This window comes from Pongo abelii, chromosome 21 (genome assembly GCF_028885655.2).
Source record: "Pongo abelii isolate AG06213 chromosome 21, NHGRI_mPonAbe1-v2.0_pri, whole genome shotgun sequence".
Lineage (NCBI taxonomy): Eukaryota > Metazoa > Chordata > Mammalia > Primates > Hominidae > Pongo > Pongo abelii.
The window spans coordinates 46919651-46935801 of record NC_072006.2 but is presented as its reverse complement, the minus strand read 5'-3'; the positions used below and the strand labels follow the sequence as shown (position 1 = coordinate 46935801).

Sequence of the window (16151 nt, the reverse complement as noted above, 5' to 3'; positions counted from 1 at the left end):
ATACATCCCCAGATATTTTAATACTTTGCTGGTGCTTTTGTAAGTAATTATTCAATTTGTTTGTTATTGAAGTAGAACAGAATGCAGTAAAGGACATAAAGTGCGTTAACGTTATGTGGATAGCTCAACGACTTTCATATACACGTACACCCATATAACCATCTTCCAAATCAAGGTGTAAATTATTGTGGTACCTGGTTTCATCATGTTTCTTCCCAGTCAACTACTCCTTCCCCTAGAGGTCACCATTATTATGATGTCTATTACCATTGATTGGGTAAATGGCACCTTTTAAATTTCATTTTATAGTTGTTTATATTTAATTTATGGAACTTTTCTAAATTAACTTGTTAATTTTTATCATAATTTGAGATTTTTAAAGAATTTTCTACACACACAATTATGTAGTCTATGAATAATGAAAGCTTTATTACTTCCTTTCCAACATTTATTTCTTTTATTTCTTTTTCTTGCCTTATTACATTGGCTAAAACTACCAGTAGAATTGGGGAAATCAGGGAAAAGTGTGTAGTATTTTACCATTGATTATGATGTTAAAGTAATGTTTTAGATACCCTTTGTCAGATTATAGAACTTTCCTTCTATTTCTAGTTTTCTAAAAGTTTTATCCTGAATGGCTGTTGATTTCCATCAAGTGCTTCCTCAGCATCTCTTGAGACAACTGTGTGATTTTTATCTTTCAGTTTGTTAATGTGATGAGTTATACTGATTGATTTTCTAATATTAAATCAAACTTGTAGTCCTGGAATAAACTTAATGTGGTTATAATCTGTTATTCATTTTATATATCACAGGATTGGCTTGGTAATACAATATGTAGGATTTTAGTTTACATGTTTATGAGGGAGATTGACCTAAAAGTTTCATGTGATATATTTGTGAAGTCTTGGAATGAAAGCTATCCTGGGCTTGTAAAGTAAGTTTGGAAGTAATTCTTCTCTTTGGAGTCTCTGAAATAATTTGTGTAAAGGTGGTATTTCATTGAAACCTTTTGTGTGTGTTAAAATTCAAACCTATCCAACATCTTCAAGCAGGATTTTGTTCCAAGATGTTCTAGCTAAAGACTTGCTTTATCTGGGCCCTTGGAAATCACTGTATATGTCGTTGAGTTCCCTGGGCCTATGCTTGAGAAATACATGAATAAGATGTTAGAAATACCTCGAACAGTGCCTGCAATGTCATAAACAATGTATTTACCTTTTCCTTCCTGTTTCCTCATGTTCTGTTCCTCTACAGAAGCACCTAGAGGCAGTGACCTGTGGTAGACAACAGCATGAAGCCACTAATTCTGTTCTTGGAGCCCAGCATCCATCTGGCTTAGTCAGAATCATGGCTTTTGGAGACAGGGGCAGAGGTCTATGGGACCTTGCAGGATTTTGTTGTTTCGAAGTCCTTTCCCAAAGAGCAGTGAGTTAGGCTGTGCTAAGTCTCTCTTCAGGCAAGATACGGCAGGGGCAGAGGCAGCCCTAGGGGAATGAGGGAGGATTTGGAAGAAGCTCATTTTTCAGTTCCTTTGCATAAGGGGGGGCGTTATCTCTTAAACTCTTCCCACAAACTGAGTAGGCTCTATGGATAAGCCTCTTAATCCATCTGGACACCCCTTCCTGACACTTCAGAGCAGTCAATACTTCTAGTCATTTCCAGCCATTTCAGCAGCTTAGAGACTAATTATGCATCTCCCCCTTGCACATAGGGATAGGCCAAGGAGAAGAATTTGCAAAATAACAATATCTCTAAAGCCACAGATACCTTCTGCGTAAGCCTTTCTTTCTGTGGCTGGTAGCGTAGCAACTGATGAAGCTGCCTGGACTCAGGTTGCCCTGAATTGCATGTTTCTTCCCTCGCTCCCTACCACCCCTTTCCCTCTACTTTGTAATCTTGTCATATTTGTTCTGCTATGACAGCTACTGTGTTTTTCCTCCAGTGCTTTCTGAAAGTGAGTTGCCTGTTCTGGTGGGAGATTAGTGGCTACCACATGCATAAAGCTGACATTGATTTTATCGAATGTGATACATGTGATGCATGAGCCCAAGATGCCCTGAGAGCCCAGATGCTCAGAGTGGGCATCTTAGGAGGCTAGAGGTGCTGGGCTGAATGGCCCATTACAGGAGAAGGCTGTGGAATGGGGAGAAAGACCAGTGCAGGGGTCCAAAGCTAATAGCCATGGGAAGAAAGGAATAACTCACGTTTCTGTAGGGCCTGTCATTTTTCAGGCACTTACACTTGATCTTCACAAGGACCCAGTGAGGTATGATCCATGACCCTGATTTTACATGGGAAGAAACTCAGCCACAAGGGAGTTATATCACTTGCTTAATGTCACATCATTAAGTAATAGAGGTTGCAAGGCAACCTCCGTCTGACCCAGTGATCTTTTACTTTCCAGTACACCTCACTTCCCTTTGTAAGTGAAAGTGAATATGAAAATGCAAAGGGATGAAGTGTATTGGGCATAGTTTGGAGAAGCTAGCATAGAGTACTGGGGTACTGCACAGGGAAATTGAGATAGACTTCCACTTATGTGGGCTGGGCAGGCATTGTGGAGGTCAAGGGGAGACTCACCCAGCATGTTGAACACTAGTCTTGTACTGGTCCATATGCCTTGCTCCTTACATTCAATCCATGACCAAGTCCTGTCCTTTCAGTCTCCCAACCCTCTGCCTAGTTCCTCTGCCTCTGCCTCTCCAGTCCCATGGCCATTACTTGAGTTATGCCTCCATCATTTCTTTCCTCAAGGTAATTGACACAACTTCCTTATTGGTCCCCCTGTCTGTTTCTCTCCCTTAGACCCATTCTTCACCGTGCACTCAGAGGAGTTGTCCCTATAACTCTTGTGCCTGCGTGACACCACTGCTTACACAGCCTCAGGATGAAGACCATTCCTGATCGGGTCACTTTCGCCCTCTCTGCCTTTTTGCTGGCCCTCCACCCCTGCTCCCCATCACCTGTGTTTCAGCAGGATATACCATCCCTGCATGACCCAGTCTTGTCTTTGTGAATAACCCCACCCTTGTGCCTGTTAGACTCTCCTTTTCCTTTAAGACCAAGGTCATGATTTGATTGCTCTAGGAAGACTTCCCTAACATCCTCCGTCTAATTTGGATATCTCCCTTTGTATTAGTTTTCGATTGCTGCTGTAACCAATCACAAATTTATGATCTTACAGCATTGGAGGTCAGAAGTCTAAAATGGGTCAGCGGGGCTGTGTTCCTTTGACTCTAGGGGAGAGTCCGTTCCCTTGCCTTTTGTAGATTCTAGACGTCACCAGCTTTCCCTGCCTAGTGGTCCCTTTCTCCATCTTCACAGCCAGAACATAGCATCTTCCAATCGCTCTCTCTGACTCTCCTGCCTCCCTTCTTCACTTATCCAGGATACTGCATATCCAGGATACACTCCCTACTCAAGATCCTTAACTTAATCACAGCTTCAGAGTCTATATAAGTTTTGGAGTCTATGTAAGTTTTGGGGATTAGGACTTGAGCATCTTTTGGGACCACTATTCTGTGTATGATACTGAAATGAGAGATTTCCCTTATCTCCCTTGCAGGATGTGAAATGGGTGTGGCTCACTCCTTCAGTTGCCCACTGCACCAGAAGAATTGGATCACATGTGGGCTCAAAGGATGAATGCGAGGTTTTATCAGTGGAGGTGGCTCTCAGTGAGATGGATGGGGAGCCAGAAGGGGAGGATGGAGTGGGAAGGTGGTCTTCCCCTGGAGTCGGGCTGCCCAGTGGCAGATTCTTGTCTCACTGCCTCCAGCTGAACTCCCCTCAGCGTCCAGACATCCTTTCTCTTCTGTCTTTCTCTGCCACATTGTCCAATTGTCACTGGTCTGCTGGTTCCAACATTCAGCCACTTGTGTGTGTGCCCACTAAGGTCTTGGGTTTATATGGGGGCAGGATTGGAGGTGTGGTGGGCCAAAAGGCAACTTTTTGGGTGCGAAAACAGAAATGTCTGTCCTGACTTAGGGCCGTGGGTCTTCAGGCTTGAGGGTGGGGCCTTTACTGGGGAACCACCCTCTTCTACCCAGTACTTCCCTGTCTCCTGTCTGTATCAATACCACACACCTGTATGAGTCCACAGGACTCTGGGCTTGCCACTTCCCGGCCTGTATCATTTTCTTCTATAGCTCATTGGTTTCTCCATCCTTCCCTAGTCTCTTAGTCTCCTCCAGGGTAGAGACAGTTATTTGCTTTGACTCCACATCCCCAAACATAGCAGAGTCAGCCCTCATTACTTGTTTGTTAGGCAGAATATGGTATCTCCCAGCCTTCATGTACCTGCCTCACCGTGTCGCTGACCAGGGTGCTGAGAACAGTGGGGCATCAGCTCAGTGTGTGAGTTAAAATCATGGCCTCTAGAGCAAGACAGCCTCAGTGTCCCAGCACACTCACTAACTAGCCACATGACCTTGGGCAATTTGTACCTTGGTCTCCTCATGTGAAAAATAAAGATAATTATAATACCTATTGATATAAATCAGAGTCCAGGAGGGAAACCCTAAATCACACCAGGTATTTCAAACAGAGGGTTTTTATTGAAGGGAATCCATTACACAGTGATGAAAGGCTGTCAGTGCAAAAATGGGATGCTAAGGTAGCCAAAAATGGCAGGAAGTGGTGACCATACCTGGGTCTGGGGTAACAAAATGGAATAGGAGGGGTTATGGTACCTAGAAGTCTGTAGGAGGAGCACAGCAGGGCTGATTCTGAGACCTTTGAGGAGGGAGACCCCACAGATTGTACTGCAGCTGTAAGGGGCATGGCCTAGGTTCTGTTAGTTCCTTCAAAAAGATACTGTGCCATGGGTGCTACAAAGACCAGAAGAGATTAAGACCTGGAGTGTAGCAGCCCCTGTTGCTGGAGTGCTGCTATAAGGACCTTGAAGCAGAAAGAGAGCATCTTCTTCCTTCTTCCAGCATCCCAGTCTCCATCTGAAGTCTCCCATCACTAGGACTGGACCAAAGCCAGCTGGCAAGGTAGTTTAGAGATGTCATTAGTAGGGTCCCAGCTCCAGAATTACATAACTGATGTAACAGAGTGGGCTTGAAGTAAAAAGACCAGACCTGAATACTAGCACACTCCTTTAGTTTCCTCATCTATAAATGCGTAGTAGAATAGTACTTACTTTCCGGTGTGATATGAGGAATAAACGAATTTGTATGTAAATCCCGAAATAGAGCCAGGCACACAGTGAACATTATGAGAATGTTATTTGTCCTTGCTGCATGACAGTAATAATAACAGCTCTCACCATCCTGCGGGTGTACAGACATGGTTGTCTCTGGAACTCTAAGATCCAAACTGGATAAGGCAAGAGTTTCTTTCACCCCATTCTTCATAGCAGGGCTGCTTGGCCTAGGTGGGGGAGGGGAGTGAAGGGTGCCCATTTGTGAACCCATGCTGCCCTGGAACAAGGTGCTCATGAAGCATGGCCTTTGATTCCAAAGCTTTAGAATCCAGCTTCTCCTAGCCCCCTCTTTGGAGGTGCCAGACTCTTGATTCATGCTTTCTGAGGACTCCTGATTAGCAGGCAAGGAAAGGAAGGCTCTTCTAGAATGATTACTCTGCTCTTAATTTTGGAAGTGGCCCAGCAAAGAGTAATCTTGAAAATGTTGAGGTGTTGGGGGATAAAGGGGAGCCGGGGCAGACAGAGTGTTGCAGATCATAAAACCTCATCTGGTGCTAAGTTGTTATTGAATTGTGCATTTCTGAATGACTTCACTGGTTGCAACATGATGGTGTTAAGTAGACTGAGGCTGAGCTCTTAAATTTATTTGCTGGTGGGAGTTTTGGCAGGAGTACACACTGACATTACTGTAGACTCTCTTGATCCTGACACAGGAAGGGGAATGCGTTTGATGGGATCTTTGTGTCTCTCTGTGGGGGGGCACAAAATGAGAATATCAGTTAAGGCTGTCACTGACAGCTGAATGGCTCATCGGTGGCTGGTTGGGAGGATGATGACATTAGTAGCAAAGACAGTTTACTTGTTATGTGTAGGAACTGTTCTAAAGTATCGACTATAATAATTTATATAATCTTTATGGCAACTCCCATGAGGAAGATGTTACTATATCCCCAGTTTACAGGTGAGGCAGTTGAGACACAAAGAGGTTAAGTAACTTTCCCTGGTTTTCATAATATCTTAGACTGGATTTCCCCAGAAAACAGATCGTTTAGCATGGATTTGCAAATAGTTTATCTAAGTTGTAGGGAACACTGGTAAATAGGAGACGAAGGGAGACTGAGAAGAAAGAAAGCCCCTTAAAGAGTGCACTATGGGCTGAGCATGGTGGTTCATGCCTGTAATCCCAGCACTTTGGGACACTGAGGTGGGTAGATCACAAGGTCAGGAGATCCAGACCATCCTGGCCAACGTGGTGAAACCCCATCTCTACCAAAAATACAAAAAATTAGCCAGGCATGGTGGCGCATGCCTGTAGCACCTGTAGTTCTAGCTACTCAGGAGGCTGAGGCAGGAGAATCACTTGCACCTGGGAGGCGGGGGCTGCAGTGAGCTGAGATCGCACCACTGGACTCCAGCCTGGGTGACAGAGTGAGACTCTATCTCAAAAAAAAAAAAAAAAAAAGGAGTGCACTATGAGCTGGAAGTGCTAGAGGATATCTGGTGCTCAGTCCCACCAAGGGCCATCTAAAAGACTGAATAAAGCTACCCCATTGTCCCACTAGGGGTCAAGAAAACCTGGATGTTTATCCACCAACTTCCATCCCTCATTGGGTAAGGGCTGCTCCTGGGAGTGGTAACACCTGGGCTTGCGGGTGGGTGGGAAGTGCGATGCTTGTAGCCACAGAGCAGGCTGTATTGACACAGCTGCTTTCTAGGTAACCTTGGTGTCCTCATCTGTAATAAGGGAGTAGTACTGTCTGCTTTGTGTTGTCACTATAGAGAGAAAAATGAGGAAGCAGGTAAACTACTGTGTGGTTGCAATGATTAGAGGATTATCTGAAAGTCAAGTGTCAACTCACAGTGGAGGTCTTTGAGGGGGTCCCAGAGGTAGCCAGGATGTCTCCTTGTTAGTGAACTATTGGTGAGGAACTTGCTGGGAAAATGGATGTAGTCGTGGTTCTTGACTCCTGCTACCTGGGCAGATAGGAGGGGAGATTGACTGCTAAACACTCCCAGTGATTGAGAGCATAGAACTGCAAGAGAGGTCACATCCAGATGTAAAAGCTTGAAATATATAAAAACCTTACCTATTTCAAATGCTTATATTTATAATAAGCAACTGATGCAGGTTTACTAGGCATTTGTAAAAAAAATCAAATAAGAAACAGAATAAAGAAAAAATAGTACCTATATTCTCATAACCCTAAGAAAAACGTCAACGTTTTCATGTATTTAAATCTAGATGTTTTAAGCTTAGGTAGATGAGATTTGTTTGTTGAATTTAGTTCAGCAAAGTGAAGGAGAGACTTTTTCATAGGAATTTATGATGTCCCTTTTCAGGATGATGGCCGAAGCTAAAGTTAACCGTTCATAATGAAATTGCTTGTTTTTAAGCATTACCTAAATGCTTTGTGGATGAAAGGCATGCCATTCTGCCCCTTCTTACAGATTGGGCTGTGTGTTCACTTCAGTCTGGCACAAGATCATGCTTCTCTGCTAGACTCACATCTGAGAAAGGAGGGTCTTGTGGTAGCTAACCATCTCATAGGACTGATCCTTCTTGTATCACAATTCCCCTATGCTAGAGGTCATGATTTTGATTCATCACAAGGTGGACTAGGGTAAATCTTCAAGCAGTTTTTCTCTAAGGGAAGGCATGCACATAGCATTTTCTTCTCTGCGTTCTTCAGAAACTGAGAGCATTTTTTCTGCTGGCTTTGAAAATGCACCACAACTAACCTCCTATAAAACTCTTGGGACTGGAAACATCCCCCTTAAGACCTTTTGTGTATACCAGTTGTCTTTATCTTAATGTACCATTGTCTTTATCGTAATGGTTAAGAGTGCAGACCCTGGGCATGTTGCCTTGGCCTCAGTCCTGGATTTTTGAATGACTAATTGTTTGACTTTGGATGGGTATCTACCCCCCCCATAAAGTTGCTGTGAGGACTAAATAAATCAATACTGTAGAACACTAAGGGCAGTCAGAGGTGTCTGAAAGTGTGCAGTACGTGCTAGCTGCCCCATGGTGTTATTTGTGATTATTCTCATCATCCTCTTCCTCATCACATCCCAGTGTTTGAAATTGTAATGATAAAGTCTGGAACCAGAGTTTTTAGTCTTTTTATTTTGTTTTGATGGATGGCTGTTATTTTTTCTGAAGGCTTATGGGAATTTTTCTTTAGTTTTGTATTTCAAAAATATTGCCAGTATGTACTTAAGCTCAAGTCTCATCATTGATTTTGCCTGGAACCCATTGTGCTCTTCAGAGTCTGCAAACTCAGGCCTTTGGGTATTTCGGAGAAGTTTTCTTTACATATGTCTTTGATTGTTGCTTTCTTTCAGTTGTTTGATGTCTTCTCCCTAAATACTTCCAATCCTTTGCTTAGAGGTGCATTCAGTAATCTCTACAACATCCTACTTCTTGTTCTTTTTCATCTCTTTGTTGCCACCCTCACCCTTTTACTTTGGGAAAACTTATCAAATATTTTTTCTACCCATTTAAATAAGACATCAGATATTTATTGACTACTGGCTGTATGTTTGGTTAGGGCGCAAAGACTAATTTTTTTTTTTTTTTTTTTTTGGAGACAGAGTCTCGCTCTGTCGCCCAGGTTGGAGTGCAGTGGCATGATCCTGGCTCACTGCAACCTCTGCCTCCCAGGTCCAAGCGATTCTCCTGCCTCAGCCTGCTGAGTAGCTGGAATTACAAGTGCTCACCACCGTGCCCAGCTAATTTTTAGTAGAGACAGGGCTTCACCATGTTTGTCAGGCTGGTCTCAAACTCCTGACCTCAAGTGATCCTCCCGCCTTGTCCTCCCAAAGTGCTGGGATTACAGGAATGAGTCACCATGCCCAGCCAACAAAGACTAATTCTGGTTGGTACCTACTGGAGGATTTGATGCTATATCTACTTAGGTTGTGTCCAAGGACCGTGAGCCCAAGCCAGGGAAGAATGAGAAGGCTGGGCTACTGCTGATTGCTCACTGTTAGGGTAGTCATTGAGTACACATAGAATCCCTGTGGCCCTTGGTAGAGAAAATTTAGGGACTTTTATTACTTGAATCTTTCATTGTCAAGGTAAAATAAATTTGAGGACCACGAAGATTGAGTAGAGTCACACATCTGGCTAGTGGTAAGCCAAGGTCAAGGAAAGCTTGGAGCCTGGCCCCAAGGTAGTCCTTTTTGATCCTTAGTCCATTATTGTATGAAAACAGTGTTGCACATAAATCGTAGAAAGTTTAATCAGCATTGAACATCTACTCTGTGCCTAGCCCTGTGCTACACGAAAGTAAGTCATCATGAAGCAGTTTTGAAAAGAAAAATAGGCATGCTTTAGTGAAAAGTAATTGAAGGCTGGGCATGGTGGCTCGCGCCTGTAATCCCAGCCCTTTGGGAGGCTGAGGAGGGTGGGTCACCTGAGATAAGGAGTTTGAGACCTGCCTGGCAAACATGGCAAAACCACATCTCTACTAAAAGTACAAAAATTAGCTGGATGTGAGGACAGGTGCCTGTAATCCCAGCTACTTGGGAGACTGAGGCAGGAAAATCGCTTGAACCCAAGAGTTGGAGGTTTCAGTGAGCCGAGATTGCACCACTGCACTCCAGCCTGGGTGACAGGGTGAGACTCTGTCTCAAAAAAAAAAAAACAAAAAAAACACAAAAAAACAACAAAAAAAACCCCAAGTAAAAGGAAAGCCATTCTAGTTGGGAAAAATGGCACAGACAAAAGTCTGGAAACGAGAATGGCACAACCGTGTTTCTGTCTGTGTATGAATGTGTTTGTGTTGGTGGCTAGGGTTGGGTGGGTGGAGGCATTCCCACAGACCTGGAGGGTCATTGAATAGAAATGTAATTAAAAGGGTGATCAGGTGGGGTGAGGCGTGTGGTGTAAAGTGTTGGAGGCCAGGTTATACTCACCTTAATCATATCAAGGCTCACTTCACATCTTAGTAACGTTTGGTTTTTCTCAAAACGTTTGATTTCTGTCTAGAGCAGACAATACATGGGCACAGCTCTATCTCCAGCTATTTGAAACACTTTTGCTCTCTGTAGGAATTTCTAGGGAGTCAAACTGTTACAAGTGCTCACAGCAGGGAAAAGAAAGACAGAATTGTTCTGGAGATTGATGCCTGAGGATGAGGCAGAATTACAGGAAGGGGTCACCATCTACATGTTGAAGGAGAGCCTTGGAAGCTCAGGGCCGCTGCTGCCCAGGTCTCATGGATGGCTCCTGGCATCCTTGTCCTCGCAGCGCTTTGATGCCTGGCTGGAAGGCACTGATGTCATCTCCCAGCTCAGGCCTCAGCTCCCTGAAGGCAAGACTTCCTCCTCCTTAATTTAGTTGCAAACTTTGTGAGCAGAGGGTGCTGTCAGATGTTAAGCACTTACTCCTGGCTTTGCACAGATGATGGTGTGGAGTCTGTTAAGAAGAGGGCATTGGTTGTGTTAGAAGTGAAAAGGCTCATGGATAAGAAACTGGTGTGTGCCTGAACAACCTCTTGTTTGAAAAACTGTTAGGAATTCAAGCATCTGATGGTGCTGATAAGAGGGAATGGTATAGGAGTAAAGGCTCATTCTCTCCCAATTTTCTGAGGTTCCCTTTCAAGTAATTAGTGGGCATTCTCTTCACCCAGTGAGTCACATATCCGTATTTTTGGTTTTTTTTTTTTTTAACTTTTAAGGTATCACTTATATGCATAAAAATACTTCTGTTTAAAGTTCACAGTTTAATGAGTTTTACATAACCCCAGTTAAGATACAGAAATGGTTATAACCTCCCAAATTTTTCTTATGCCTTCTTTCAGGCAGTCGTCTCCCTTATAGTAACACCATTTTGATTTCTGTTATTTAATTACCCAAATCAATATATAGAGAACATTCTAACATCCCAGAAACTTCCCTCAGGCTCTGTCCCGGTCAGTACCTGCCCCCCAGGTCACTATGCTTCTGACTTTTATCACCATAGAGCAGTTTTACTTGTTCTTGAACTTTTCACATAAGTGGGGTCATCATGCATTCTTCTTTTATTTTTCTTTTGCATGAATTTTTTTGAGATTTACTCATGTTGTTGTGTGTGTCTGCGTCTGCAGCTTGTTCGTTTCTTCTTGCTGAGCAGTGTTCCATTGTGTATATGTGTATCCCTTTATGGATCCATAAGCTCCTACCTAGGTCTGGCTCCCAGGGCCTCTCCATTCTCGAATGCCCTCCTTCTCAACAGCTTCTGAGTCAGCTTCCTTCTCTCCTGACTTCTCTTTGTCAATCCTCGAGTGAAGGCTGGAAGGGGACCTCCATGCAGCCAAGATTGTGTCTGTGCCTAGGACAGTGTGTGACCAGCAGCAGGGACTCGACATTCATAGAACGAGTGAATGAATGAGTGTCCAGGCACATCGTTTTAATTGTTGACCAGTCTAGCCCAAGCAACTGAGAACTAGGGGACCCCCAGGAATTTTTCTTTGTTCATAGACTCAATGTGAGTGGTCCCAGCAGAACACTCCCCTAAGCGCTCTCTGCAAGAGCTTCCCTAACCTCTAGACCAGATTAGGTCCTTTCACAGGCTTCAAAACTGCCTCTGCCACCCCCATCATGACTTTACTACACTTTGTTATCACTGATTTACTTGGCTGCATTAAATTTCATGTGCTCAGTGCTCTGTCTGGCAAATGAGATACACAGGGGTTTCCTTTTCCTCCCTGATGACTCTAGCCATTGGACTGGATGGCCCTGTACGTTTTCTATACTGTCTTCTTGAAGAGTTCATCTTAGAGACAGAGAACTGATATAAATAGATTGGGTTTGTCTATGTATTTTTAAAATAATGTGCTGCTTACCAAAAACATTCTGTGCTATATTTTTGCTTCTCTCTCTTTGAACCACCAGTACCTGTGCCTTCTAAACAATGCCAATTATAAATCAATGGATCACTGAAAAAAGAAAGAATAAAGCACACAATAATCTGGTGGCTTCCTTGGTGCCAGATAGAGGAAACACTGTGATAAACTTACATGGTCTACTCTTGAGGGGATGGAGAGAGAGATAACCGTGTGGCTAATCTGCACACAAATGTGTGAAGTCGCAAGTCATTTGAGATAGGGACATTTATATACTCAGAGGGATGTTTGTTACTATACTTGCACATGCCATTAGAAATACATGAAAAGAAGCTAACCATTTGGAAAGATTTAATACTTTATTTTCTTTCTGGTGGTCAGCAATTGAATACTACTGTCTGAAATAGGAGGGCAGAAAACCATGGTGAAAAGTCGATGGAAAAGAACTAAATGGGGCCACTCACTCAGCCTCCAAACTATTGAAGTCTGCAACTCTTAATTCTGTAGAGGTCTAGTCTGTGAATAATTATATTAAGGAATTGGGCAGAGTCATCACAGAGCTGCAAAATATCACCCCTGGGGCCTCACTGGAGACTGATGGGAGCTCTGGAGAGTTGATAATGGCAATCAAAGGTTCCATATATTTAACATGCACAAAGGATGAGCTCAGAAATTATCTGCCTGCCAACCTAGCTTCTCTACCTGGAACAAATTATCCAAAAATCAATTTGCAAACACCTTTGAGATAATAAGGTCTTGAGTAATAACCTCCATGGCTTTGTAAAGAAAAGCATCTAGCTTGACTAATCTGCTTAATTTCCTTCTCTGACCAAATGGCAGGCTATAATAGAGGCAATCTGGAGTTGTCCCTTAAGATTTGCTTCGAGTCACACTGAGAAAATATTGTCCACCCCTGTTTCATAGCAATTATTCTGTTTCTAGAGAATTTTTGCTTCTAAGTAATTAATTAGAAGGGAAATGCTGAGTGCGTCTCTATCTCAAAGCCCTTACCTGAGTTCCAGGCTAAAATGTATACCCGCCTTCTATCCATGTGAATAACCCAGAGGCTCTCTATAAGTGAGATGTTCTCAAACAAATGCACATTGTATTCTACCCTTATATGCCTCCTCTGTGCCTGCCCTTTCTCCTCTTCCTTGTTCTACTCTTCATTTCCTCTTGTTCATACCCTTTGACATATAATCCCATTCCTTGCACTTGGTCCTAAGAAAACATGAGATAAGACAGACTGAAGTCTTTGCACAAAGATGTTCATTGCAGCATTATTTACCATAGCAAAACATGAACAACTCATGTGTCCAGCAATCAGAGAATAGTTAGTTTGATAACCTGATGGATTGTTATGCAAATATTAAAGACAGTGATGATAAAGTTCGAGCAGTATATGAAAAAAAATCCTTACAATATAAGTGAAGGAAGAAAAATGAATCTACATAGGGTCTATGTGTTATTATAACAACACAAAAAATGTGTCAGTACATAAATATTGGAATGGACATGGAAGAATAAAAATGGCTATGTTGGATGTTAGAGATATTTTCTCTTTCTTCCATTTTTCTCCATTTTCTTCCATTTCTTCTCATATTTTCTCTTTCTTCCATTTTCTTTATTGTTCTGCCATTTTTACTACAAATAAAAATAACAAATATATTCAGTTTGATTTTTTTAAAGATAAGTATTAAGAGAGGCAGATAGCTTCCCTTGGTGCAAGTTGGTCCAGGAAGGCATGCAGATATAAGTTTTATCCTACACTACCTTCTCCATGACCTTGTTTAGGTGACCTGATTTCTTAGGTTCTCAGTTTTTTGGGTTTTTTTTCCCCATTAAAGTGAAGGTGATAATGTTGTCCCAAGAATTACATGAATGATACGTGTGAGATTTTAAAGTACATAAGAAGTACAAGATAAGTTAATTTTTGTAGCTTTGCCATGGGCTAATAATTGCAAGGAAGAGGCTACAATCCATGCCTGCTGAACCTCTGGTCTACTTAGCTGACTGCGTGGAACTCAGTGGAAGAGAGGTGGCAGCACAGAGTAGATGCATGATAACTCAGCACAACTTTTCCTTTAACCCCTCATTCCTGCTGGGTCTGCTGTGACCCATGACTTTCTCTGCTGGAAGAAACCTGCCGGGGTTGAGGCAGAAGCTGAATTCTTGCTGTGCCATCATTCTTTTTCTACTTAGGCTCATATCACTTTTTGGAAAGAACTTCCACTCACAATCTATGTGTTCTATGTAAGAAATGTTTATAGACCTCAGGCTCCCCTGGGTTTTGTGTCAAACTTTACTTCAGCAAAAGCAAGTTTTCCTTTGAGGCTAGAAAACAGAGTATTCACCCAGCAGCTTTGCTGTGTTCTGGGAAAATCATTTCCTCACATGGTCTTCTTTCTTTCATTTCTTTAAATGAAGGAGATAAGGTAGGCATTCAATATACTGAAGAGATACTGATTCAGGTACTTACATGCAAACCCTTAAAGTAGGGCATGAGTGGGATTTAAAAAGGGTTTTCAGGCCAGGCGTGTTGACTCATGCCTGTAATCCCAGTACTTTGGGAGGCTGAGGCGAGCGGATCACCTCAGGTGGTCTGGAGTTCAAGACCAGCCTGGCCAATATGGTGAAACCCCATCTGCACTAAAAATACAAAAATTAACCAGCCGTGGTGGCAGTCGCCTGTAATCCCAGCTACTTGGGAGGCTGAGACATGAGAATTGCTTAAACCAGGGAGGCAGAGGTTGCAGTGAGCCGAGATGGCCCCACTGCACTCCAGCCTGAATGACAGAGCAAGACTCCATCTCAAAAATATAAAATAAAAATAATAAAATAAAACAAAAAGGGTTTTCTGACTATTTTTTTTTTTTGTGGCTACATTGAAAATTCTGTCCCTTGTCGTCATGTGCTTGGAGTCTGCTCTGTAAATCATTTGAATCTGACAGTCCTTTTTGATTGCTTGTCTTACAGAGCCTCCCACGCCCATTGCTCCCCCAGAGCTACTGGCTGTGGGGGCCACATACCTGTGGATCAAGCCAAATGCCAACTCCATCATTGGGGATGGCCCCATCATCCTGAAGGAAGTGGAATATCGTACCACCACAGGCACGTGGGCAGAGACCCACATAGTCGACTCTCCCAACTATAAGCTGTGGCATCTGGACCCTGATGTTGAGTATGAGATCCGAGTGCTCCTCACACGACCAGGTGAGGGGGGTACGGGACCGCCAGGGCCTCCCCTCACCACCAGGACCAAGTGTGCAGGTAAGATTTTTTTTTTCCCCGGGCTCCATTATGAGAGGCTGTGCTATTGCCAAGACTGGCCTTCCTGTGACAGATAATTCCTAATTTTCTTTGAATGTGAACGTGCTTCCTGTTGTGGATAAAAAGGATCAAGGTCTTGGGTTTTGTTTTGTTTTTTTTAGAGGACCTTCTTGCTGTGGTTGCATTTCTGGGGGCTTTCTAGCTCTGGCTGTGATTCTAAGAACTTCCTGACTTTAGCTGGATCATGGGAGGTTCCTGGATCTAATAGTGTTTCTGATGAGACACACTGGCTCTGTGTCTTCCAGAACTCCTGGTGCCATTTGTATGTCTGAGGCTTTCTAATGCTAATAATTTCTCCGAGGGCTCTTGGTTTTGTGTCTCTGGGGGCGCTGGCTGTTTTTCTCTGAGGGTTCCTGGCTCTGTTTCTCTGAGGGCTCCTGGCTCTGGTTGTGTCTCTGAGGGCTCCTGGCTCTGACTGTGCCCCCTGAAGGCTTCATTTGGACTGTGTCCTTGGGGGCTTGGTTTTGGTTGTATCTTTAATGTGTTTCTAATTCTAACATTGTTCCTGAGGCTCCCTGAGCTGGGCCTGTGACCCTTGGTTTTGAAAATTTTCTTGATGGATCCTGGTTCTAGAATTGTCTCCGAGGGGCTCCTGTTGCCAACCATGTCTTAAATGCCTCCTGGCTCTGACAGTATCTCTGAATTGTTTCTGAAACTACCTTAGTCCCTGAGAGCTTCCTGCCTCTGTATCCCCTGGAGGCTCCTATCCCTACCTAAGAGTCTGGGTTGGGACTATTCCTCTGAAGGTCCTCTGGATTCCACTCTTTCTCTATGGGTTACTGACTCTACCTGTCTCTCTGATATTCCTGGATGCCATGTAAGAGTTTGCTGGCTGAGAT

The 16151-nt window shown here is 43.3% G+C and overlaps 1 protein-coding gene across 6 annotated transcripts in view; it reads left to right on the top strand.

The window, feature by feature from the left end:
- Positions 1-16151, top strand: part of PTPRT (protein tyrosine phosphatase receptor type T) — a 1130568-nt gene that overhangs the window by 503313 nt on the left and 611104 nt on the right. For all 6 annotated transcript variants that reach the window (XM_024238852.2, XM_063720525.1, XM_054542313.1 and 3 more), the window contains exon 7: positions 14959-15252. In XM_024238852.2, the coding sequence (XP_024094620.2) occupies positions 14959-15252 (294 nt within the window). The remainder of the gene's footprint in view (positions 1-14958; positions 15253-16151) is intronic.